The 25,626-nt window shown below is 43.9% G+C and overlaps 1 protein-coding gene across 7 annotated transcripts in view; it reads right to left on the reverse strand.

The window, feature by feature from the left end:
* Nucleotides 1-1,517: 1,517 nt before the first annotated feature.
* Nucleotides 1,518-25,626, reverse strand: part of KHDRBS1 (KH RNA binding domain containing, signal transduction associated 1) — a 47,132-nt gene continuing 23,023 nt past the window's right edge. Inside the window, exons 7-13 of one of the 7 annotated variants that reach the window (XR_013404461.1) lie at nucleotides 25,308-25,375; nucleotides 24,352-24,410; nucleotides 21,182-21,374; nucleotides 18,517-18,576; nucleotides 9,233-9,309; nucleotides 5,598-5,717; nucleotides 1,518-2,767 (exon numbers count right to left, since the gene is read on the reverse strand). Coding sequence is in view for 1 of the 7 variants with exons in the window: in XM_015133889.3 (XP_014989375.2) it covers nucleotides 21,277-21,374; nucleotides 24,352-24,410; nucleotides 25,308-25,375 (225 nt within the window). In the remaining 6 variants the exon portion in view is untranslated. Of the gene's footprint in view, nucleotides 2,768-5,597; nucleotides 5,718-9,232; nucleotides 9,310-10,979; nucleotides 11,008-18,516; nucleotides 18,577-20,031; nucleotides 21,375-24,351; nucleotides 24,411-25,307; nucleotides 25,376-25,626 lie in introns of those variants that run through there. The other 6 variants (XR_013404460.1, XR_013404458.1, XR_013404456.1 and 3 more) reach the window with 6 other exon arrangements.

Consider the following 25,626-nt stretch of genomic DNA (forward strand, 5'->3'; position numbering starts at 1 on the left):
GCTCATAAGCCACAATGCCCAACTCCTTCCTGGGCTACCCCATGCCAGGCCAGGTCATCTAGCTAGACCTGGGAACTTTAGAGAAAACAGTAGACGGTGCATTGTGGGAAAGGAGGAAGGGGAGACAGTTGCGTATCTAAGAGCTGTCTTTAGGGCCACATCCACATGGCATCAAGACCTCAGCCTTTAGGTCTATCAGAAAGGGCAATGGGACCTAGCTTCTCCAATCATGATTCACTAGCCTTGCATCTTACAGCATTTTTACAAAACTTTGCTTTCCTGGATTTTTGTTACGGATGTTAAAATGAAAACCTAGGGACATTGAACAGTTTACCTAAGGTTGAACAGCAGCAGCCAAGGGCAGAAGTAGGCCTGTAGGCAACAGAAGTGGCTCTGAGGGGCCAAGAAAAGGGCAGGCAGGCAGGTAGAGCAACAGCCTGCTTGTTGAGCTGCACGCATTGACTCTTGGCCAGGCCTCATACCCGCTCCTCCAAGGCCAGCTCTGCTGCCAGGCCCCAGGCTGCCAGCCCCACCTCCACACTCCCACCCCAGTCCCCTGAGAGCCCATCACCTTGGCAACAGCCAGAGAAAGGCCCAACTAAAATATTTATGGCTCAAAACAGCCTAGAGGCTTGGGAGGGGGGAAGAGGGAAAGGCTGATGTCATCCCTTCTCAGCTTGCAGGGGAAGTGACTGACATACAGGGCAGCTGGGTGGGTGGGCCAAGCCCAACAAGTCAGGGCTCTCAAAGGAAGATCCTAAGGGCCATTAAGTGGTAACAGGAGGATGAAGGCTGTGACAGGTGACAGGACTGCATAAGACCCACAAGCCTGGGAAAAAAGGAGGAGGGAAACTTAAGGATTGAGCAGTATTGTGTCCAGAGCCCGTGCCAGGCATTTCAAACACATCATTTGCTTCTCAGATCCCATTCAGTAGGTAGCAATTCTTATCCTACTTTGATGGAGTAAACAGGCCCTACAGCTCTTCTTAAAGCAAAAAGAAAAAAAAAAAATTTAAACAGGCTCTGGAAATATACAAATGATGAGCTGGGATTTGAATTCAGATCTGTTTGGCTTCAGCCCTGTAAGCTTTCCTATAAAATTCTGTGGCTCCCGAGTAGAAATCCTAGCAGACTAAGGGTATACCTGTCTAGGAATCTAACACTGGCTCCTCGGCCAGTGACTCAGGTTCTGTGCCTCCATTTATATGATGAGGATGCCATCTGATTCCCTAATTCCCCACCCCAAACTCCTCCCTTGTCAGCCCTGGACTCAGAGCATCCAATGTAAACACAGGGTAACAAACTCATCGAGGCTGGCCTGTGACTTTTCCAGTTTTAGCACTTAAAGTCCCATATCCCAGAAACTCTGTCTTGGGTAAACCTAGATGATCTGTCATCCTAGACGAACCCCTTATGCAAACAAAATGCTTTACTATTTCAAAGCACTTGTGGCTGTGAGAGGTACAAATAGGTCAAAAGAATAGGCCATGAAGTCTGATAGTATAGATCATGAAGTCTTTTTCTAACCATAGGCAAGTTTTTTTATTCTCCTTGAGTCTCAGTTTTTCTCATTTTCCTGGTACATACTAAGAAATAAGTAAATTATTAGCTGTTATTTATAGTAATCAACAATGAAGACAGAAACAGGCTCAGAGGTTAAATAGCTTGCCCAGTGTAAATCAATTGACTTTAAGGAATCCCTTTCCATTATACTTCTGTTCCTGCTAAGGACCAATCCAAGCTCACTAGAATGCCCCAGGCACAGCTAAAATGCAGATAAGCTCTATTCTCTCCCTAAACTCAGTTCTTCCCCTTGTTCCTTTGTTAGGGTAAATAACTAGAAGGCATTAGGGAAGAGTGCAGTATCAGAGGTCCCTAGCCTCTCAGGAAGCTGAGTATAAATCAACCTAGAAATAGGCCAGAGGAAACCAGAAGCCTATCAAAGGCTGACTTTCCAATCCTTCAAGAGAAAATGTCAGAATAAATAGCTGGCCTAGTATAGCTGGAAGGAAAGTGAGAGCTAGACGGGGGCTTTGGCTCTCTCCCACAGTTGATAGAAGCTACCAGAGTGGGGCCATTCATCACTTGACCAAACCTTTATTGAGCTCCTCAGGGGCAGATACTTGCTGGGGAGAAATATAGTACAGAGGTGGAACAGAAAAAGCCCTACTACCCTTTATGACCTTTTTGGACAAGGTAAATAATAAACAATGAAGAGAAAAACAGGTTCAGATGTTAAATAACTTGCCCAAATAAACAATCTTCTCACTTGGCTTTCCTCAGTCTTCAATGGAGGGGCAGTGATCACCCTCGTTTGGGAGCCCTCTGGAAGGGTTCAAGGACTCACAGGCTGATACCCGTAACGCAGGTGTGGTAGTGGGGAAACAAAACGGTCGTAGGGTGTTTCAGCCAATTCTCTGGGAGGCTAAAGGGAACCACATAGACTGGGAATGGCACAGTCGGAGTTGCCAGTTCATTCCCATCTAGGAGGCCATGCTAGGGATACCCATTAGTCCCCTTCAACTCTTTAAAGTCTTGAACAGTTTAATTGTTAGCACCACAGTCCCCTGCAGCCCTGAGGACTCCATTCTGGGCCTAAAGACTCTTAAGGGATCCTGACTGGCTTTCTCTGGGTAAATCTGACAGATCAAGTAGAGTGAAAGAAAACTGCTGATCTCCTCTCCTGGGTTTCTCTGTGTTCAGCAAATGCCCTCAGGCCAGCCTTTATACAGCAGGTAGCTCTCCAGGTTTCCGAGTCCTCTGATAGCTGCAAAGACACAAGGCAGAAAATTAAGAAAGCTCCCCTATTAGGGGGCTTCCCAGCCTCCCACCTGACCAGGCTGCTTCCCTTACAATTGCCCCATCCCACAGCACAACTCTAGTTGTTTCATTCAGTACACAGGTTTCTTGGGTACACAGATGGGTAGAAAACAGAAGTCCACAGCCTATGAATTCTCTTTTTGCTGTCAGGTAATGAAAATGCAGTCTCACACTCAGTATCTCCTGTCCTTGGTCATATATCAGCTGAGTGACCCAGGGAAGAATCAACAAAACCTTTGGGGGGCCTATCCAAGCTTTGAAGCCTCTATAAACAAAGGGAAAAATGCTTTCTGCTGTCCTAGAGATGTGAAAAAGATGAACAAAAATCTTTAAAGTCTGTTGAAGAATGGAAATCAGAAAATAGGCATCTTCTTATCACTATTATTGGTAACTCAATGTTAGGCTCAAGGAGCCATGGATGTTATGAAGGATTCATCCCAGCACCAAATAGAGTGGACTAGAGGAGACACATCTTAAATCTGGGGCACAGGGAAGGGGCTTGATCTCATGCTAAAACCTGTAGCAATGCTCCTTCTTCTTCTTCTTCTTTTTTTAAAGACAGTCTTGCTTTGGCCGGGCGCGGTGGCTCAAGCCTGTAATCCCAGCACTTTGGGAGGCCGAGACGGGCGGATCACGAGGTCAGGAGATCGAGACCATCCTGGCTAACACAGTGAAACCCCGTCTCTACTAAAAAAATACAAAAAACTAGCCGGGCGAGGTGGCGGGCACCTGTAGTCCCAGCTACTCGGGAGGCTGAGGCAGGAGAATGGCGTAGACCCGGGAGGCGGAGCTTGCAGTGAGCTGAGATCCGGCCACTGCACTCCAGCCTGGGCGACAGAGCGAGACTCCGTCTCCAAAATAAATAAATAAATAAATAAATAAAATAAAATAAAATAAAGACAGTCTTGCTTTGTCACTCAGGCTGGAGTACAGCGGCAACATCATGGCTCACTTCAGCCTTAGTCTCCTGGGCTGAACTGATCCTCCAACCTCAGCCTCCAAATACGATCACACACACACACACACCAACATCCTTGGCTAACTTTTAAATTTTTGTCTCCATATGTTGCTAAGACTGTTCTCAAACTCCTGGGATCCTCCTAATGGCCTCCCAAAGTGCTGGGATTACAGGTGTGAGCCACCATGCCTGGCCAGTGCTTCCTGTCTTTTAAATGGCGCTACCATCTCCCTAGCTGTTCCAGTCAGTAACCCGGAACCTCACTATGTTCATTCTATCTCCTAAAAGATATATATATATATGTATTTTTTTTTTTTTTTGGAGACAGTCTTGCTCTTTTGCTCAGGCTGGAGTGTAGTGGCACAATCTCAGCTCCAGTACTGCAGCCTCTGCCTTCTGGGTTCCAGTGATTCTCCTCGCTCAGGCTTCCAAGTAGCTGGGATCATAGGCATGCGTCACCACGCTCAGCTAATTTCTGTATTTTTAGTAGAGATGGGGTTTCACCATGTTGGCCAGGTTGGTCTCAAAACTCCTTACCTCAGGTGATCCACCCGCCTTGGCCTCCCATAGTGCTAGGATTACAGGCATGAGCCACTGTGCCTGGCAAAAGTTCTTGAATTCATTTACCTTCTCTACATTTGCAATATTACTCTACTATAGCCCTTTTTTGTTATTGGTAAGACAGTCTCACTCTGTCACTCAGGCTGCAGTGCAGTGGCACGATCTCAATTCACTGCAACCTCTACTTCCTGGGTTCAAGAGATCCTCCTGCCTCCACCTCCTGAGTAGCTGGGATTACAGCCACATACTACCATGCCCGGCTAGACCTTTCTTATTTCTTGCCTAGACTAGCAAGTTTCTTAATAGGTCCCCATAACCATTCTCCACTCATCAGCACATTGAATAATTTCATTTTCCACACCCCCCTCCTCCCATTTAGTTGTCTTCAGTGGGATGTTAGGACTGCCATGTGTTAAGGGACTCTTCTCATATCCTATTCCTTTCACCCACCCTGTGAATTGGAAACCAAAACTCTATGAAACTTTGCTTTTTTAAAGTCAGCCAAGTGCAGTGGCTCACACCTGTAATCCTAGCACTTTGGGATGCTGAGGTGGGAGGACCGCTTGAGGCCAGAAGTTCAAGACAAGCCTGGGCAACATAGTGATACTTTATCTCTACAAAAAATTAAAAAATAAGCTGGGCCCATGCCTACAGTCCCAGCTACTCTGGAGGCTGAGGTGAGAGGATGGCTTGAGCCCAGGAGGTAGAAGCTGCAGTGAGCTATGATCGCTGCAGTGAGCTATGTTCACTGCAGTGAGACCCCATCTGTTTTTTTTTCTTTTGAGACGGAGTTTTGCTCTTATTGCCCAGGCTGGAGTATAGTGGTGCAATCTTGGCTCACTGCTACCTCCACCTCCCGGGTTCAAGCAATTCTCCTGCCTCAGACTCCTGAGGAGCTGGGATTACAGGCACCCGCCACCACGCCCAGCTAATTTTTTGAATTTTTAGTTGAGACAGGGTTTCACCATGTTGGCCAGGCTGGTCTTGAACTCCTGACCTCAGGTGAGCCACTCGCCTCAGCCTCCCAAAGTGCTGGAATTACAGGTGTGAGCCATCGCACCTGGCCCCTGAGACCCCATCTCTTAAAAAAAAAAAAAAAAAAAAAAAAGAATAAGGTCCAGCTAGGTGGACTTTACACCTATAATCGCAACACTTTGGGAGGTTAACATAGGAGGATCAATTTTGCCTAGGAGTTCGAAACCAGCCTGGGCAACATATTGAGATCTTGCCTCTACAATAAATAGAAAAAATCAGCCACCTGCCTTTAGTCCCAGTTACTTGGGAGGCTGAGGTGGAGGATCACTTGAGCCTGGGAAGTCGAGGGTGTAATGAGCCATCATCTTGATACTGTGCTCCAGCCTGGATGACAGAACAAGACCTGTCTCAAAAATAAAAATAAAAAAGGTCCAGATTCTTACCTTGGCTTCAACTTGCTTCAGTCCTATCCTCTGCCTATAAAGTGCTGCTCTGTGTCCTTTCCCCAAGCCCTCTGCCTAGCTAAGTCTTCTTTCAGATGTTGGCTTAAACATCATTTCCTCAAGGAAAACCACAGTACCCTCATCGCACCGTTCTTTTCTTTGTAGAACTTTACACAATTGAAATTATTTGTTATTTATGAGATTATTTGTTTAATGTCTATTTCCACAAATAGACTATAAACTCCACGAAGCCAGGGACCATTTTATATTGTTCACCAGCCACTGGATCCCCAGTGTCTAGCACATAGTAGGTGTTTAATGTATAATAGTGAATGTATTTTTAAAAAGAATGAAAGGAGACATTTGTACTGATTTCTGGAGAGAAGCTTAAAAATAATCACATCAGAGAATAAGATATTTCTCTTTCTCAAAGGCAGATGCAGAATGTGTTTGCTACATTCCAACCCCAGAGCCTGAGACCTGAGGAGCAACCATCTTATACCTAAAGCTAGGCCATGAATAGGAACCATGAAGGCTGCTGGAGTTAGAAGACCCCTGGGAATAATTAGCCCTGTATCTGAACCCAAACTCTTCTATCTCAAGTTTTCACACACATCACGGTGCCTAGAAGAAAGAGACTGGCTACCCTGAGTTTGACAAGGGAACAGTCAATTCAGGCATCTTAATGCAATATTAAGATCAGAAATAGTACCCAAATTTCTGGCAAGGTGCCCTTTTTAGCTGATTAATCTGGGCTGATAGACTGGCTGTGCCTCACACTCTATCTAGAAACATCTCAACTAAGCTGTCTTTTTTAATGAGTCCCTGGACGACCCCCCTCCACCCCCAATTTGCCCTGAAAGTGACAAGGCCTCCTTGAAGCAAGAAGCTCCCCAAGGTCTAAGGATGGGGTTAGCTTGTGTACATGAGAACTCCTATCAGCCCATTCCCTGCCTGAGATGCAAATACAATCACCACAGTACCGGCTAGGAATGAGAAGTATGGTCACTGGTGAGAGGCTAGGGAATCTGTGATCACGGTATACCAAGAAGCTAAACCTCAGCAGCACAGCTATGAAATTCACATCCCTTTCAGATACACGTCTCTCTCCTAAAAGGAGAGAGAGCTGTACACGAAAGCAGAAATTACATTCAAAATAAACAAACAAAAAAAAACCAGAGAGTGTGAGCTGCAGTTTGCAGAACACTAGATGAGACTGCATCCTCAGCTTCAGAGCCAGAATAGACAATAGAGTAGAAGACCTCCAGCCCTGGGACTGGAAAATGGATTCTAGAGGTCAGTGAACATTCTTCCCCATTACCTCCCAAAAAGGGTTGAGTCTCCTGCTTGAAGGCAGCCTCCTTAGGAGCCGAGGGCAGCAATCAGGCTACAATAGGACTAGGGTGCAGTGCCCCCATAGGCTTATGCTCCTAAGGGGCCTTGAAAAGCCAGGTCTATTTTCTAGGCCAGGGAACAAAAGAACGGGTAGTTAAGGCAGTGCTGTGCACTTCCTCCCCTCCCCCTAAGCAGCTGCTGTCTCAGACAGCTGTTTGCAGCCTGTCTGCTTGATGCTATTAAATATTCATCAGATGTTGCTAGCTTTAAACATGCAACGACTATTAATCCAGGGAGCAGGAGGTACATGTGGGTCTGAAGAGAAGAGGGGAGGGCTCATAAGGATCCAAGTCTTTTTTTTTTTTTTTTGAGATGGAGTCTTGTTCTTGTCGCCTAGGCTGGAGTGCAATGGTGCGACTGCGGCTCACCATAACCTCCGCCTCCCAGGTTCAAGCAATTCCCCTGCCTCCGCCTCCCAAGGAGCTGGGATTACAGATGTGCAACACCACGTCCAACTAATTTTTGTATTTTTAGTAGAGGTGGGGTTTCACCATGTTGGCCAGGGTGGTCTCAAACTCCTGACCTCATGATCCTTGACCTCCCAAAGTGCTGGGATTACAGGTGTGGGCCCCCGCACCCGGCCCAGAATCCAAGTTTTTTAACTTCAGGAATCTGGAAACCAAGCCAGGGGTACCAGTCCTATACACCAAAGCCAGGAACTACTTCGGTGTAAGCTGATCATGTGGCCACCCTAGGTACAGAGAAGACCAGCAGCTGAGGAGGAGCATAAAGACTTCAGTCTAATCTCCATCTCTTGGACTCTGGTTATCTCAACTTCTAGACATACATTTCTCACTCTGTATGCCACGGATAATCATTGCTTCACAGGGTTGTTTGTGAGAGTTAAATGAGATACTGTATAATTCAGAGGTGTCCAATCTTTTGGCTTCCCTGGGCCACATTGGAGTAACTGTCTTGGGGCACACATAAAATACACTAACGACAGCCGATGAGCTTAAGAAAAAAATTGCAGACAAATCTAATCATGTTTCAAGAAAGTTTATGAATGTGTGTTAGGCTGCATTCAAAGCTGTCCTGGGCCACAGGTTGGACAAGCTTGCTGTATATGAGACTCCCAGCACAGAATTAGCACATAATTAAGAGCTTAAAATGGAGGCAGGGACCTTATCCATTTAGGACTTTTAACAATCTGTTAAGAGCAAAGTTTCTATTAGTAGACACTCAGGAGTTTTGGTTTCCATTTCACAGGGTGGGTGAAAGGAATACGACATGAAGAGATTCCCGTAACATCGGGCAGTCCAGACATCTCATCCTCAAACAACCCAAGTACCAGACAGGAGAGATGAGTCTCCTTTCTGAAAAAGGCAGGAATTAAAAGGCCTTCAGGCAGAAGGGAAGGCGGGAGGACAACAAGGGGAGAATATCTCCTTCACTCTCCCACAAAGAAGTAGCGCCACTTTACAGAAAGTTTCCTTCCCTTATTTTCCCTACCTTGCCGGCACACTGGTAAACAGATGTGATGTAAGTCACTCTCATGCTTAAGGCATTAAATAGCTCAAACTTTAGAATAAAGTTCAAACTCTTTGACTAATATGTAGCTTCCAAAATCAGCACCAACTTATTCTTCCAATCTCTATTTATAGCTAATATTTGAGTGCTTACTACGTGTCACGTTGAATGCATTTTTTTTTTTGAGATGGAGTTTCGCTTTTGTTATGTGCAATGGTGCAATCTTGGCTCACTGCAACCTCTGCCTCCCAGGTTCAAGCGATTCTCCTGCCTCAGCCTCCAGAGTAGCTGGGATTACAGGCATGCGCCACCATGCCTGTCTAATTTTTTGTGTTTTTAGTAGAGACGGGGTTTCTCCACGTTGGTCAGGCTGGTCTCGAACTCCTGATCTCAGGTGATCCACCCACCTCGGCCTCCCAAAGTGCTGGGATTACACACGTGAGCCACTGTGCCTGGCCTGTTGAATATTTTATATGCATTAGCTCACTCGATCTTCCCAACGATGTTGTGAAGTATGTATTATCCCCATTTTACAAATGATGAAATTGAGACTTGAAACTGAGGCAGAATTTGAAAGTAGTCTGCTTAGGCAGGGTATGATGGCTCATACCTGTAATCCTTACCACTCTGGGAAGGTGCTTGAGGCCAGGAGTTTGAGTCCAGCTTGGGCAACATAGAGACCTGTTTCTATAAAAAAAAAAAAAAAAAAGTCAAGTGGGCATGGTGGCCCATGCCTGTAGTCCCAACTACTTGGGAGGCTGAGGCAGGAGGACAGCTTGAGCCCAGGAGTTCAAGGCTGCAGTGGGCTATGATCACACCACTGCACTCCAGCCTGGGTGGCAAAGCAAGACCCCACCTCTAATTAATTCATTAAATTAGTCAGCTTAAAGCTATAATAAAGTGTTATTATGCTAAACTATCCATTTGTCTGCCTGGCAAATTTTGGTTATCCTTTAAGATGCAACTTAAATGCGATCCCCTTTCTCTGGCCCTCCCTAAGCCTTTCTCAGGCAGCTCCTCCAGGCTCCCTGGTATTCAGTTCTGCAAGAGAACATGATGATACACTACTATTATATTTTTAAATTTATTTTATAGATATATTAGTATTTTTTGAGACAGAGTCTCGCTGTCACCCAGGCTGGAGTATAGTGTCATGATCATGACTCTCTGCAGCCTTGACCTCCTCCTGGGCTCAAGCAATCTTCCTGACTCAGCCTTTCAAGTAGCTGGGACTACAGGCGTGCACCACCACATCTACCTTTTTTTTTTTTTGGTAGAGATGGGAGTCTCACTATGTTGCCCAGGCTAGTGCCGAACTCCTGGACTCAAGTGATACTCCTGCCTTGGGGTTACAGGGTGAGCCACCAGGCCTGGCCTATTTAAAATTTTCTGGTCTCAGTTTCATCATGTGTAAAAATGGGATAATAACATTTACCTCACTAGTAGAGAAAACTACATGGCACAGAGTAAATAGTCAATACATGTCTGAATTCACAAAATACGGTAATAATATAATTTTTTTTTTTCAGGATGCATCTTGTATTTGATGTGAAAAGAAACCACTATGTCAGCTTAATTGGCAGTCTTTTTCCTTCCCTCCCTCCCTCCCCCTCCTCCCCTCTCCCCTCTCTCCTCTGTCTGTCTCTCTGTCTCTCTTTTTCTTTCCAGCACTTAAAGACACAACTTACAATAAGCAGTCTCTTGGGGTCAATGAAATTTGGAATTACAGAAGCAGCAAGCTTTCAGCACAGAGAATGGACTTTGCTGTACAAAAATGTTGATATGCACCCTGTCCTAACGTGCTATGCAACCATGGGGTAAATTACCTCACCTCTTCCAGTATCAGTTGCCTAATCTATAAAAATAGGGACACACAGTAGGCATTCAAATTGGGCTCTTCTCCCTTAGCCAAGCAAAGCTGCCTATTTTCCCTACCTCACTTTCCTCTTCTTTTAAATGTGGTCAAGATCAGTGATGGCGGCCAGGCGCGGTGGCTCAAGCCTGTAATCCCAGCACTTTGGGAGGCCGAGACGGGCGGATCACGAGGTCAGGAGATCGAGACCATCCTGGCTAACACGGTGAAACCCCGTCTCTATTAAGAAATACAAAAAAAAAAAAAAACTAGCCGGGCGAGGTGGCGGGCGCCTGTAGTCCCAGCTACTCAGGAGGCTGAGGCCGGAGAATGGCGTGAACCCGGGAGGCGGAGCTTGCAGTGAGCTGAGATCCGGCCACTGCACTCCAGCCTGGGTGACAGAGCGAGACTCCGTCTCAAAAAAAAAAAAAAAAAAAAAAAAAAAGATCAGTGATGGCATAAACTGAGAACAAAATGAGGGAAAAAAATGAAAATGACTACTTACTAGTAGTACCGCCAGCAAACAGCAGCCTCTGTAGGGTCATACAAAGTACAGAAACATATCAAGAAGACAGTGAGCCCATGTGTTGCCTAACACACCCTTATCTTTGGTGGCCACAAAGTCCTATCAGGTGTTAATGCATCTCTAACTTCATTCTTAGCCTGGGACAGGAGATGAGATTTGGTGGAAGACAGTATAAAGGCGGGACAAACCCTAAGCCTGTATCTATACTGTAGGTAAAGAAGGGTCAGAGTATTCCCTCAGTAGTAACTGTCATTGCCAAGTGTCCACCCTGGAGACTATGGACAGTGGTGGGGGAAGAGAGGGCTAGGAAGGGAGGAAGTTGATGGAGGGAGATGGGCATGCTGGAGCACAGCCTCTGAGCCTCTGGAAAACCACCTATGACCAGGCATGGCAGCTAGAACAGCCTCATTCCCATTTTAGCAGCCTGCAGTATAATACAGAAAATAAAGGCATGCTTTGTAGTCACCCATACTTGGGATCAAATCCTAGCTCTATCACTTACAAACTCTCAGTGATGTAAAAATAATCTGATCGGCTATTATTTATTATTGAACAGCAACTGCCAGAAATTGTATTACCACTTTAGGTAATAACTACTTCAAAAGGCAGTAGACCTACATAACATCTGTGGTTAACTGATTTTTGGTAAGGGCGACAAGACCATTCAATGAAGAAAGAGTAGTCTTTTCAACAAATGGTACAATGGGATATCCATATGTAAAAGAATGAATTTGGGCCAAGCACGGTGGCTCACGCCTGTAATCCCAGCACTTTGGGAGGCTGAGGCAGGCAGATCACCTGAGGTTAGGAGTTCCAGACCAGCCTGGCCAACATGGCAAAACCCTGTCTCTACTAAAAATACAAAAATTAGCTGGGCGTGATGGCGGGCGCCTGTAATCCCAGCTACTCGGGAGGCTGAGGCAGGGAGAATTGCTTGAACCTGGGAGGGAGAGGTTGCAATGAGCTGAGATTGAGCCACTGTACTTCAGCCTGGGTGACACAGTGAGACTCTGTCTCCAAAAAAAAAAAAAAAAAAAAAAAAAAAAAGAATGAATTTGAACCCCCACCCCAGACCATGCACAAAAGTTAACATAAAATGAATCATAGACCTAAACGCAAGAATTAAAGCTCGGCATGGTGGCTCACACCTGTAATCTTAGCACTTTGGGAGGCCAAGGTGGGTGGATGGCCTGAGCTCGGGTTCAAGACCAGCCTGGCCTGGCCAACATGGTGAAACCCCACCTCTACTAAAAAATACAGAAAATTCGCCAGGCATGGTGGCACGCACCTGTAGTAGCAGATACTTGGGAGGGTGAAGCATGAGAACTGCCTGAACCTGGGAGTTTGAGGTTGCAGTGAACTGAGATCATACCACCGCACTCCAGCCTGAGGGACAGAGTGAGACTCTGTCTCCAAAAAACAAACAAATAAAAATAACCAAAACTAAAAAATGGAGAAAAACACAAACAGGTACAATCCTGACCTTGAATGAGACAATAGTTTCTTATTATTTATGACAAAAAAGAAAAACATAAACTGGACTTCATCAAAATGGAACATTTTGGTAATTTAAAGAAAGTAAAAAGACCACTGAATGGGAAAAATATTTGCAAATCATATATCTGGCAAGGGTTTAGCGTCCAGAATATATAAAGAACTTGGCCGGGTGCGGTGGCTCAAGCCTGTAATCCCAGCACTTTGGGAGGCTGACACGGGCAGATCACGAGGTCATGAGATCGAGACCATCCTGGCTAACATGGTGAAACCCCGTCTTTACTAAAAAATACAAAAAACTAGCTAGGTGTGGTGGCGGGCGCCTGTAGTCCCAGCTACTCGGGAGGGTGAGGCAGGAGAACGGCGTGAACCTGGGAGGCGGAGCTTGCAGTGAGCTGAGATCCAGCCACTGTACTACAGCCTGGGCGACACAGCAAGACTCCATCTCAAAAAAATAAAGAAAGAAAGAACTTACAACTCACTAATAAAAAGACAAATTATCCCATTTAAAGGTGGGCAAAGTATTTAGATAGACATTTTTCCACAGAAGATATATAATTGGCTAACAAGCACATGAAAATATGCTCAATGACATTAGTCATTAGGGAAATGCAAATCAAAACCACAGTGAGGTACCACTTCACACCCACTAAAGATAGCTATAATAAAGTAAATGCTGGTGAGGCTATGCAGCATTTGGAACCCTCATACATTGCTGGTACGAATGGTACAGGCTCTGCAGAAAACAATTTGACAGTTCCTAAAAAATTTAAACAGGCCGGGCATGGTGGCTCACACCTGTAATCCCAGCACTTTGGGAGGCTGAGGCAGGTGGATCATGAGGTCAGGAGATTGAGACCATCCTGGCTAACACGGTGAAACCCCGTCTCTACTAAAAATACAAAAAATTAGCCAGGTGTGGTGGCACGTGCCTGTAGTCCCAGCTGCTTGGGAGGCTGAGGCAGGAGAATCACCTGAACCCAGGAGGCAGAGGTTGCAGTGAGCTGAGATCGCACCACTGCACTCCAGCCTGGGCGACAGAGTAAGACTCTGTCTCCCCCCCCCAAAAAAAAAAGAAAGAAATTAAACAGAGTCCCAGTATGACCCAGAACCCAGATATTCTTCTAGGTATATACCCAATAAACTGAAAACATGTCCACACAAAAACTTATATACAAATATTCAAAGCAGTATTATTCGTAATAGCCAAAAAGTAGAAACAATCCAAATGCCTGTCAATGGATGAATGAATAAATGAAACATAGTATATGCACACAGTGAAATCGCATTTAACACTAAAAAAAAGAAAGGCCGGGCGCGGTGGCTCAAGCCTGTAATCCCAGCACTTTGGGAGGCCGAGACGGGCGGATCATGAGGTCAGGAGATCGAGACCATCCTGGCTAACACGGTGAAACCCCGTCTCTACTAAAAAATACAAAAAACTAGCCGGGCGAAGTGGCGGGTGCCTGTAGTCCCAGCTACTCGGGAGGCTGAGGCAGGAGAATGGCGTGAACCCGAGAGAAGGAGCTTGCAGTGAGCTGAGATCCGGCCACTGCACTCCAGCCTGGGGGACAGAGCAAGACTCCGTCTCAAAAAAAAAAAAAAAAAAAAAAAATTAAAAAAAATTAAAAAAAAGAACAAAAAAAGAACAAAGTACTGATACATGCTACAACATGGATGAACCTTGAAAACATCCTAAGTGAAAGGAAACCCAGTCGGCTGAGCATGATGGCTCACATCTGTAATCTCAAACTTTGGAGGCCAAGGTAGGTGGATCACCTGAGGTCACGAGTTCCAGACCAGCCTGGCCGACACAGTGAAACCCCACTTCTACCAAAAATACAAAAATTAGCCGGGCATGGAGGCATGTGCCTATAATCCCAGCTACTCAGGAGGCTGAGGCAGGAGAATTGCTTGAACCTGGGAAGCGGAGGTTGCAGTGAACTGAGATCATGCCACTGCACTCCAGCCTGAGTGACAGAGCAAGACTCCGTCTCAAAAAAAAAATAAAAAAAAAAAAGGAAGCCAGTCACAAAAGACCACTTATTGTACGATTTCATTTGTATGAAATTTCATTTGCATGAAATCATACAGAAAGTGGTCTTCTGTGACTGGTTGAACCCTTGGTCTTAGCCTTCTGGAGGCTAAACCCTTGTCATTTTTAGTGCATGTCCACAGCAGGCAAGTCTATAGAGACAGAAAGCAGAGTAGTAGCCTATGGCTGGAGGGATAAATTGGTGGGAGACAGACAAAAGGCATGGTGTTTCTTTTTGGGATGATAAAGACATTTCAAACGGACCATAGTGATGACTGAATGACTCTGCATATACTAAAAACCACTGAATTGTACACTTTAAGTGAGAGAACAGTATGGTATATGAATTCTATCTCAATAAAGTTATTTTAAAACTCCCCCAAAACTCTAAACTTCTTTGCCACTAGGACAGTTATGTCTGTCCAAAAAGAATCACTTAAAAATGCTAACATGGGCCGGGCGCGGTGGCTCAAGCCTGTAATCCCAGCACTTTGGGAGGCCGAGATGGGCGGATCACAAGGTCAGGAGATCAAGACCATCCTGGCTAACACGGTGAAACCCCGTCTCTACTAAAAATACAAAAAAAAATTAGCTGGGCGTGGTAGCGGGCGCCTGTAGTCCCAGCTACTCGGGAGGCTGAGGCAGGAGAATGGCGCGAACCCAGGAGGCGGAGCTTGTAGTGAGCCGAGATCACGCCACTGCACTCCAGCCTGGGTGACAGAGCAAGACTCCGTCTCAAAAAAAAAAAAAAATGCTAACATGGCCGGGCACGGTGGCTCACGCCTGTAATCCCAGCACTTTGGGAGGCCGAGGCGGGCGGATCACGAGGTCAGGAGATCGAGACCATCCTGGCTAACACGGTGAAACCCCGTCTCTACTAAAAACGCAAAAAAATTAGCCGGGCGTGGTGGCGGGCGCCTGTAGTCCCAGCTTCTCGGGAGGCTGAGGCAGGAGAATGGCGTGAACCCGGGAGGCAGCGGAGCTTGCAGTGAGCGGAGATCGCGCCACTGCACTCCAGCCTGGGCGACAGAGCGAGACTCTGTCTCAAAAAAAAAAAAAAAAAAAAAAAAAAAGCTAACATGACCTTTAATTTATACTAACAGAAGCTAACCAGAGGTTGCAAACTGGTAGGCTAAAGGCCACATTTGGCATGCAGGAAATGTATTTTATTGGGACCAATAGTATTTTAAAAACTTTCTACCCAGGCTAGAGTACAGTGATGTGATCATAGTATACTGTAATCTCGAACTCCTAGACTCAAGTGATCTTCCTGCTCCTGCCTCCTGAGTAGCTAGGATTACAGGTGCAAGCCATCATGCCCAGCTAATTTTTTTACTTTTTGTAGAGACAGAGTCTGCTATGTTGTCCAGGCTGGTCTTGAATTCCTGGCCTCAAGTGATCCTCCCACCTCAGCCTCCCCAGGTGTTGGGATTACAGGCATGAGCTGCCGTGCGCAGCCAAGCCAAGAAAATTTTTAGAGATGGGAAAGACACAGCAATGAAAACGATCTTCAAATACCTGAAAGGATATTGCTTCAGGGGTCCAAATCAGATTCAGTTTAAATTACTGAGTACAGGTCTCATTCAAAATGAGAGATAAAATACTTAAGAGCCGTCTCTAATGAAACGGGCTGCTTTTGGAAGTAATGTTTCCTATGACTAGTATGAAGTACTATGTTACATGCTATCAACTGGATGAACCAAACACTATGCAAAGTCAAAGAAGCCAATTCCAAAAAGCATGTATTGTATGATTCCATTTATATGGAATGGTCAGAATAGGCAAACCCACAGAAAGATTAGTGGCTGCCAACAGCTGGGGAGAGAGGGGAGTTGGGAGTGACTATTAGCAGATACAAGATTTCTTTTTAGAGTGATGAAAATATTCTGGAATTAAATAGTGGAAATGGTTGCACAGTACAAATAAACTTAAAACTACTGCATTGTACACTTCAAAATTGTAAATTGTATGCTATGTGAATTTTTCCTCAAAACAGAAACAAAGGTAGAAAGGGACCAAATGAGATACTTATTAACTCTGTTAGGATATTATGATGCACACAGTGATAAATGTCAGGTATTATCAACTTCATTTGATGATAAATGAGGCACTGAAAGGGTTTTGTTTCTAAGGTGACAAAGGCTCACATGAAGCGGAGCCAGGATAGATACCCAACCTTGATCTTGCCTGTCTCTAAAGCTTACAGAATTATAATAAAAATTTACAGGTTGGCTGGGTGCAGTGGCTCACACCTATGATCCTAGCACTTTGGGAGGCTGAGGTGGGTGGATTACTTGAAGCCAGGAGTTCAAGATTAGCCTGGCCAACATGGTGAAACCCCATCTCTACTAAAAATATAAAAATTATCCAGGCGTTGTGGTATGTGCCTATAATCCCAGCTACTCGGGAGGCTGAGGCAGGGGAATCGCTTGAACCCGGGAGGCAGAGGTTGCAGTAAGCTGAAATCACACCACTGTACTCCAGCCTGGGCAATAGAGTTGAGACTCCACCTTAAAATAAATAAATAAATAAAGTTCACAGGTAGTGAGTGACAGAATTTTACAGAAAATACTTGGGTCAATGGGCGAAGCTAAACGTCCAGAACAGGCAGAACACCAGCAGGCCTGGGTCCACAAACAACAGAATCCGCCTTTCCAAGCACAGTCCAGATGAAAGGTTTCCCCAAACTTCTAATCCATTTTTCTTCTTCAGACTACCCTAGGAAGAGTGGAGACTAAATTCTCTACATTCAGGGATTCCCCCCTGCTAAATTTCCTAGCCATTCATGTGACCAACATCAAACTTAGGACTTGCCAGGTGCCCAGAAACTTGTTCAGCACACATACCCCTCCTTAAAGCTTCCAGATCTCTCAGAGGCTGAGAGGCAGGTTTGGAAGAAAAATAAATTCCAAGAAGTCAAATTTCACTGTGAAAGGTTCTATGTGCCTTTGGCTTACCTAGTTAGGCCTTCCTCCTCAGTGTCATCCTAATCCTAACACCTCACTCAGAGCAGAGAGAAAAATCAGCCAGTTAGTTGCTTAATGGCTTCAATTAACAGGAAAGCTTACTGTTGTCACAGCCCCCAACTATACAAACCAGGGAGTTAAACTTTAGGAAAAGTGTTCTGTAGGCTCCATGTCCTCTCTTCTATACCGCAATTATCCCTATGAAGGATCTCCTAATAAGGAGACTAAGGACAGTATAGTCTCCCTAGACTAAGGACAGTATAGTACAGGGTTAAGATGACAGGTTTTGGCAACACAAATCTTGGGCTTGAGTACTAGCCATACTAATTATGTGACCCTGGGAAGTTACTTAACTTCATTAGGTCTAAGTTACTTCTGTAAAATACGGGTATTACTGGACAATTGTTTCTGGTCTGCCCAGCATCCATTTCCCTTTCCTAATAACTCCCCAACTGCCTTCTGAGGAATTGGTTTTTTCTTACACATGTGACTCAGCTAATCCAGTCTGATATTCCTTCTCTAAAACCTGACTCTTGAGGCAGAAAGAGACCCGACATAGTTTCAGCTGTGCCCAAGGAGCCAGTTTTTGTTTCAAGATCGTTCCTTTGGTCTACCATTGTTGTCCCAGTTCCCTGTAGCCACTACAGTTCCCACACCAGATTTTTTAGCCTTCACACTAAACGTTGAGCCCCTAACACCTTTCTAATAAAGTCTCTTTTATTTACATTAGCCACTTCGTTGCTTGCAACCAATGAACTCCAAGTGGAATACCGCCTCATCGGGTTATTAACAGGATAAACAGAGTGGGATTCAACAGATCCAAGTTGATATTGTCTGGCCTTATCAACCATTAGATGTAAATTCAGTATGGACATGTAAGTGTGGTCATGTTGTAAATAAGGTACAAATGACCACAAGAAAGATTAACCCATTGACCACCTTATAGTCCACCTCCTAGCATAACTGTTTTACAGTTATGATACAGTTACATGGTCCTTAATAGAAAGCCACCTTAACATACCTGACATGGGTCTTCACTACCCATTCTAGTCCAGGTAATGCCTCAGGAGTTTTCAATCACCTGAAAATGGAGAAATAACAGATCAGTCTTTTGAAGAGGAAGTTTTTTTAAAGACATACAAAATAAAAGATAAAGAGATCCTGCATGCAGTTTACACATTACAGGAGAAACATGCAACTTTTAAGAAATTTTAAGTAAAGTTTCATTGTGAACATCAATATGGGGACCTACAGGGACTCATCCTTACACAGTTTTAAATAGCTGAGCAGAAAGCTTTTGGGGTGCAGCAGGAGGTCTAATCTACAGTCATTGAAATTTTACAATGTGTCATTTAAGATGTCAGACTTTGTGCCCAGGTTACATTACAGTTCACTTGTGATGGGCAGGATTATTAAGAGTTATGGCTAATTTATGCGGCAACATATGGTTTTTCTTTTTACAGCTATTTTTATTAAACAAGTTTTGCAAAGTTTTAACATTAAAATTAACAGCTAAAGAATTGTTTATGCAAGTTGCTGTCACAGTTTATGTAAAAGAGAAATATGTGCTATTAAAATCAGACATTTAGGTTACCTTTGGTTTTTTGCGATGCATGTTAGCTTTACACATCCTGATTCTCTTGCGATAATTTTCCTTTAAAAAGGGGGGTATAGAGTGATCTCTTTTCATCAAAACAAGACATAATGCCCTGAAAGCTGACTTCAAACCATGGTTGAAAATTCAGTTATTTACATTTTATCACAATCTACAAATACATTTTTTTGTTGGTGTGTTTTAAAAAGAAAAAAAATGTCCATCATGCACTGCTGCAGGCAGCTTGGCACTTCAATACAAGAGGATTTTTCACCCCCGAGCAGTTTAGGTGGCTCTCTTAGGGAAGCCATGAGAACCCTGAGAATCAGCATAGAGTAGAAGAGGGACCAACCAATTCCATCATTTCCTCTCTTGGTCTCTTACGAGGGGGTTCAGAGCCAGCCTATCATGCCAAATCCTGCCCCAGCCCAGCTGAGTTATCAGCATTTCTGGGATTCAAAGAGAAACCCTCAAGGGCACCCAGAGTTGGCTGAACTGTCATGTCTAAAGACAGGTGCTGTCCCCTTCTGAGCTCATACAAATTATTTGGTGTCACACTTTAGAGCCACCTAGGGGCTCTACAGAAGGTGCAAACCAGGCTGGCTCGCACTTTTAAATACTGAGACCTATGTATGGAAACCAATCCAAGTTACAGCTCAGCTGAGTTGAAAACTCTCCATAAATTATAATTTTTGATAGGATTGGATACAACTGCTTCCAACAACTTCCAGGGGGTGAAAAAACTTTGGTTATTTTTAAACTAAAACTTAACAACTCCATCAACTTTTTTTTTGGTAAACTTAAAATAAAATCCCCCCCACCACTTTTAAGAATGTTTCCAACTTTTAACAAGCCCATTAACTTTAGAGTTAATTTAAGTTTATTTGAAAGAGAAAACTATTTTATGGTCCACCCAAAAAAATGACAATTCATCACATTTACTTTGATTAAAAAAGGACTAAACTTTATTGACAAACTGCTGCAGACATTTTGACATAAGTTTAAGCTACCTATTTAGGCAGACTTACACATGTAGCATTTAACCTTCCGAGAACAAAATGGGAGGACGGTACAAATCCAATTAGGACTTTAACTTATGTACAAAGTGGATTTTGATTCCTTTTTCATTCAGCTGCAGTGTCCCTTTTTATATCATGCTAGTGTTGAGACATACTTGACTAACTTGGGAACAGTTCGATATTGACAACCGTCAACTTAAGAAAATCATCAGCTTTTGGCCCCAGCGTCCAAGTGAGCCTTTTATGGAGTGCAGAATCTCAAATGGACAAAATATTTTGTCTTTTTAAATACTGAAAATTTAATTATTAATCCTATGACTGAAAGATTCTTCATGGCTAAAAAGCTCTGCATCAAACTCAATTCAGGAGGCCTTCCCTCCCCACCACCATCAACCTCTTCAAAACCTACTCCATCCCCCTAAGTATCTCTCAACACAGTATGTCTGGGGCTAGATTTCAAAACCCACGTAATGAAAAAGTCAGTTTTACAAGCCTAATTTTGTTGTTGTTTTATATCAATTAACGTTAAAAATTGCATCAACTATTTAATTCATGAGGATCTTTCGTATTAAAATTTAACCTTAAGATTCAACCGCCATGTGCTTTTATAAAGGAAACATTTTTTAGAGACGTCTGAGCTCACTTTTACATGGTGGTGCCTACTGCCGTTAACGTTTGTGATTTTAAATCTTAAACAGCCCTGAATTTTGAAATGTAGCCTAGTTTGGGATTCTGCAACTACAACTTTACGGGATGCCTCAAATCAAAACTAAGATAAAGTTAACAAGCCTTTACTTCAGAACCTTTAAGCAAGCAAAGTCACTTTTGAAACTAACAGGTTTGTGTTTTTTTTTTTTTACTCAACTTCTTTTTTTATTATAAAAGGTACACTTCTGTTTATATTTAAACAACAAAGAAAAAAGCATCTACACACTTAAAAAATTAATTCAATATTCCTAAATCTATTTTAACTCATTTTAAAATACTACGTACAGAAGCCAGAATGCAGAGTTAAGAATGGAATAAGGTGGGGAGAAGAAGGGGACCACGAAGAAAAACACTTAGACAATTACTTGTCTGTTGTGGGTAAAGCAACAGGAATCCTGGGAGATACAAGAAATCAGTAACAACTTTGCTCATAACTGATATTTTCCCCTCATGTTTGTTTTTAATAACGTCCATATGGGTGCTCTCTGTATGCTCCCTTCACTGGCCTAGCAGGAGGGGCCTTCAGCGACGGCCTGGTCCCATTCCAGTCGTCCTGGCCTGTGGGGAAAACAAAGACAGTTTATAAACCATGTGGCACTTAGGGATGAACAGGGATAGGTCACATAGTAAACATCACCAAAAACACTGTGTTTCTTCTAATGTCTTGACACTTCCCCTGGTGTTCCTTGCTTTCTACTTGGCTTGGCCCTATTGGGCAGTCTGGGCAATTTTTCAGTTTTGAGTGGAAGGACAGAAGGGAACAAATTCAAAAAGGCTGCCATTGACTCTGGAGTAATCTCCCACAACGAGGTTCTTCATAGACAAACGTGATCTATACTCCAGTCCCCAAACCTGGAGATACCCAACACACCTTGCTTGAGCTTGAGATAGTGAGAAAGTCAATTTTATGAGTCTGCAACGGCCTTTCCTGTTCCGAAAACAATTTGGCAGGCAGCTCAGGTAAGGCGGGAAAACTTCTCGAAGTCTTTCAGATTGGAAGCAGGCAGCCAGCCCCACTTCCACGCAACAGTAAGTCATGTTTCCTTATGGAGAAGTGTCCTCTAGCTCTCTGGGAAAAGCAAGCAAGGGCCACTTTCCATGGGGCCCTCCACCAGCAGAGCTGATACTGCTCGCTCTGGTAGAGGGATGTGCAATCAAGTGCTGCACTGACAGCACTGTTTAAGATAATTCCAAGGCTGGGCACGATGGCTCACACCTGTAATCCCAGCACTTTGGGAGGCCAAGGCAGGCAGATCACGAGGTCAGGGGTCCGAGACCAGCCTGACCAACAGGGTGAAACCCCATCTCTATTAAAAATACAAAAATTAGCCAGGCATGGTAGCGCGTGCCTGAAATCCCAGCTACTCAGGAGGCTGAGGCAGGAGAATCGCTGGAACCTGGGAGGCAGAGGTTGCAGTCAGCTGAGATTATGCCACTCCACTCCAGCCTGGGCGATAGAGCCTGACTCCATCTCAAAAAAAAAAAAAAAAAAAAAAAAAAAAGGTAATTCCTTATCTCCTTTATTAAGTTGACAGTTGAGAGAAGCCAGACAATGTGGTTCACATCCTCAAATGTTTCTCCTTTGTGACAGGGAAAAGCCTGAGGAATATGATCACATATTTCTAGAGGTGACCTCTTACGAAAATAAATTGCATTTAAGCTTATTCTTCCCACACCTTACACACTCTAGTTCATCCTGAAGTATTTTTCCAGCTGCCTGTATTCACAAGTATCTGCCTCCATCTTTATAGGCCTCAAACTCCTATATAGATCTAAAGTCACACAGAACCCTAATTATACCCCTAGTGTAACACATATGTCCATCACTTTCCAAGTGGCTTCTGGGTATCAACAAGACAGTTTCTTTTTTTTTCCTGACATATACAGATCATCCTGGACAGTTTATTTTTCTAATTCTGTTAATCAAAGCAGAGATCAGAACAGATTAACTGTGGCAACATCTTATCAGGAGCACAAATAAAAGCCTGCCTCTTCAGTTTGGTCTTTTCTCCAGCAAAACAGAAATGCAATTTAGTCAAACACATACAGAGGCCCCACTGTACTGCCTCACTGATGGTGGGAAATACTTGGGTGCAATCACACTGCCCTTCTAAATAGTGGTATATGAGCAGAGCAAAGCTGTCTTAGTGATTGGCAACTGTCCAGTGCTATTTCGCTAAAACTGGTAAAAACAGTTTCCTTGGGCAAGCAGCTGATTGGCTACTTCATACTGTGCTGAGTTGGGCTCAGCTTGTCTGTCTCTGGGAGGCCCTAAGGGGCTCCTCTTTTTCAGCTAGGGATAAGGGGAGATTGTCAACCAGTATCTTAGTGTGAATTGTCAATTGATGAGCCCCTGCCAAAGACTCTCTGGAAGTCCCTCAGGTATGCTGAAAACACCTCACACTAAAAAGGTAGCTCTAGCTGCATCCACTGCCACACAGTATTCCCAATGAGGCCTATTAACACAGGTCCATAACTGGCTCTTGAGGACACACATGAGCAATGTGTTTTTAACCAAACCTCAGGGAACGCACCCTTGTCCTGATGCTGCTGCAGCCTCCATAGGTCTTTTGGGATCAAGGACTGTGTTGAGATGTCTTCAAGCCAACAAGGAGCTTGGTGCCAGTACTGTCCTGAATTGGCTCTTGCCCCTACAGCCTCTAATCTGATTCCAATAGGCACTATTTCTTTTTTTTGAGATGGAGTTTTGTTCTTGTTGCCCAGGCAGGAGTGCAATGGTGCGGTCTCAGCTCACTGCAACCTCCGCTACCCAGCTTCAAGTGATTCTCATGCCTCAGCCTCCCGAGTAGCTGGGATTATAGGTGCCTGCCACCACGCCCGGCTAATTTTTTGCTATTTTTAGTAAAGACAGGGTTTCACCATCTTGGCCAGGCTGGTCTCGAACTCCTCACCTCAGGTGATCCACCCACCTCAGCCTCCCAAAGTGTTGGGATTACAGGCATGAGCCACCACGCCTGGCCCTAATACTATTCTTGCCCCCCAAACCTGGTCTGGCTAGCTGCTTGCCATCTAGGTCCCTTTCAGCTGACATCTCCTTTACAATGACATTCTTTTCAATTAGATCTAAATTTATTTTTTTAATGAAATGGGGTAGATGAGTACAGTTGTGTATGATTAAGTTCTTGTTATCTACCAAAGTGGCCTAGATATTGGCAGCAAAGGCCCAGAAATACAACCCAGGTCTAGCTATTTCCCTGCCTAAAGTAGAAAAAAATCAACATTAGCTTATAAGTCTGCTGCTCCAATCAGACCAAGCTGGTCTTGAGCCCTCGTTTAAGACACACACTACCCTTCCAAGAATAGCGATACCCCACCTCACTTTAGCAGTCCCTCTTTTTACCATGTACTGCAAAATTGAAGTACCGTGGAACTCTCACTGTCACATCTAGCAAAATCTTGGCCTTCTAAAGGTTTATCCTTAGGTGTGTTTGCCTGACTCTCAATACTTTAGTCACCAGCATTCTCCCAGGCACTTACTTGTACATTCTGCCCCACCACAGAGATAAAGACATACCATAAGCTTCATAAGAATCCTGAACCTCCCCATGTCCATAGTCATAATATTCTGAGTCCCTGAAAGCCAAAGACAGAGTGTTAGGAAGCTACAGAGTAACTATGTTTTAGTTTCACCTTTCTCTCAAATACTTCCACATTTCAGTCATTTTACTATGTGTATTAATACAGGAAAATACTTATTCTGCCCCATCCCTAAACCACAAAATATTTCTAATATATGTATATACTATGTACTTATAAAATAATTATGACAACTACTGCAAAGAAAAATGGATACCACAGAATATAAAGTGAAAAAGCACAATCCTAAATCGACCCTTTTAATATAGCATACATATACATGTACTCATAGGGCTCACCAGAAGGAAAAAAGAACTGTCTTATCACTGCCGTAGAATTCTGGGACTCTTTTTCAATCAATTCACAGGTAAGCTATATATATGGACACACAAGGAAATAGTCTTAAAGAGAAATGCAGAAAAGAACCTAAGTTATGGTAATGGAATTCAAGTTTCTTGTAAAATTCTATCAACTTTAATGTGGTTTTGATATTTTAAAATAATAAATCAAAATAATGTAAAGGCATTTCTCCTTGTTTCCATGTAGTCACAGCTTGGAAATTTTTCATCTGTTACTCTCAGGTTCTAAATTAAAATTTAAGGTTCAGTTATCCAAATTTACAAATCCAAGTGTGTGCTTCACAGATGTCAAAAGCAGAGGAAAGCACTGCATGGTGGCATGCACCTGTAACCCCAGCTACTAGGGAGGCTAAAGTGGCAGGACTGCTTGAACTCAAGTTCAAGACCAGTCAGAGTTGTGGGGGTTGCACAGGAGATATCCTCAAAAGGTGAACCATTCTGCTCCTCAGGGTTGTGCTGTCTAAATCTCTCTGTTCCTCCAACTCCCTCCATCCATCCTTAGGACACAAAACAGTGCTTATACTGACTGACTCACCCTTGACTCTGGCTGTAATAGCCTTCGTAGCCTTCGTAACTTTGTTCTGCATATGTATCATCATATCCCTAGAACAACACCAACCAAAAAAAAAAAAAAAAAAAAAGAAATAAAAGATCAAAATCATAGAGTAGGAAAGGTAATTACATCCCATGGGAGTAGGTAGGCTTCTGAATTAAAAGGACATGACATTTCCCTCCAAAATGTTAATGCCTAACTGTAGGATAGCCAAAAGAGAAAGGGTTACTAAACAAAGAAAACCCAAACAAATACGATATGCCATAGAACAAGTGTGGGCAGGAAGTACAAAATCGAACTT

Source organism: Macaca mulatta, chromosome 1, assembly GCF_049350105.2.
Source record: "Macaca mulatta isolate MMU2019108-1 chromosome 1, T2T-MMU8v2.0, whole genome shotgun sequence".
NCBI lineage: Eukaryota > Metazoa > Chordata > Mammalia > Primates > Cercopithecidae > Macaca > Macaca mulatta.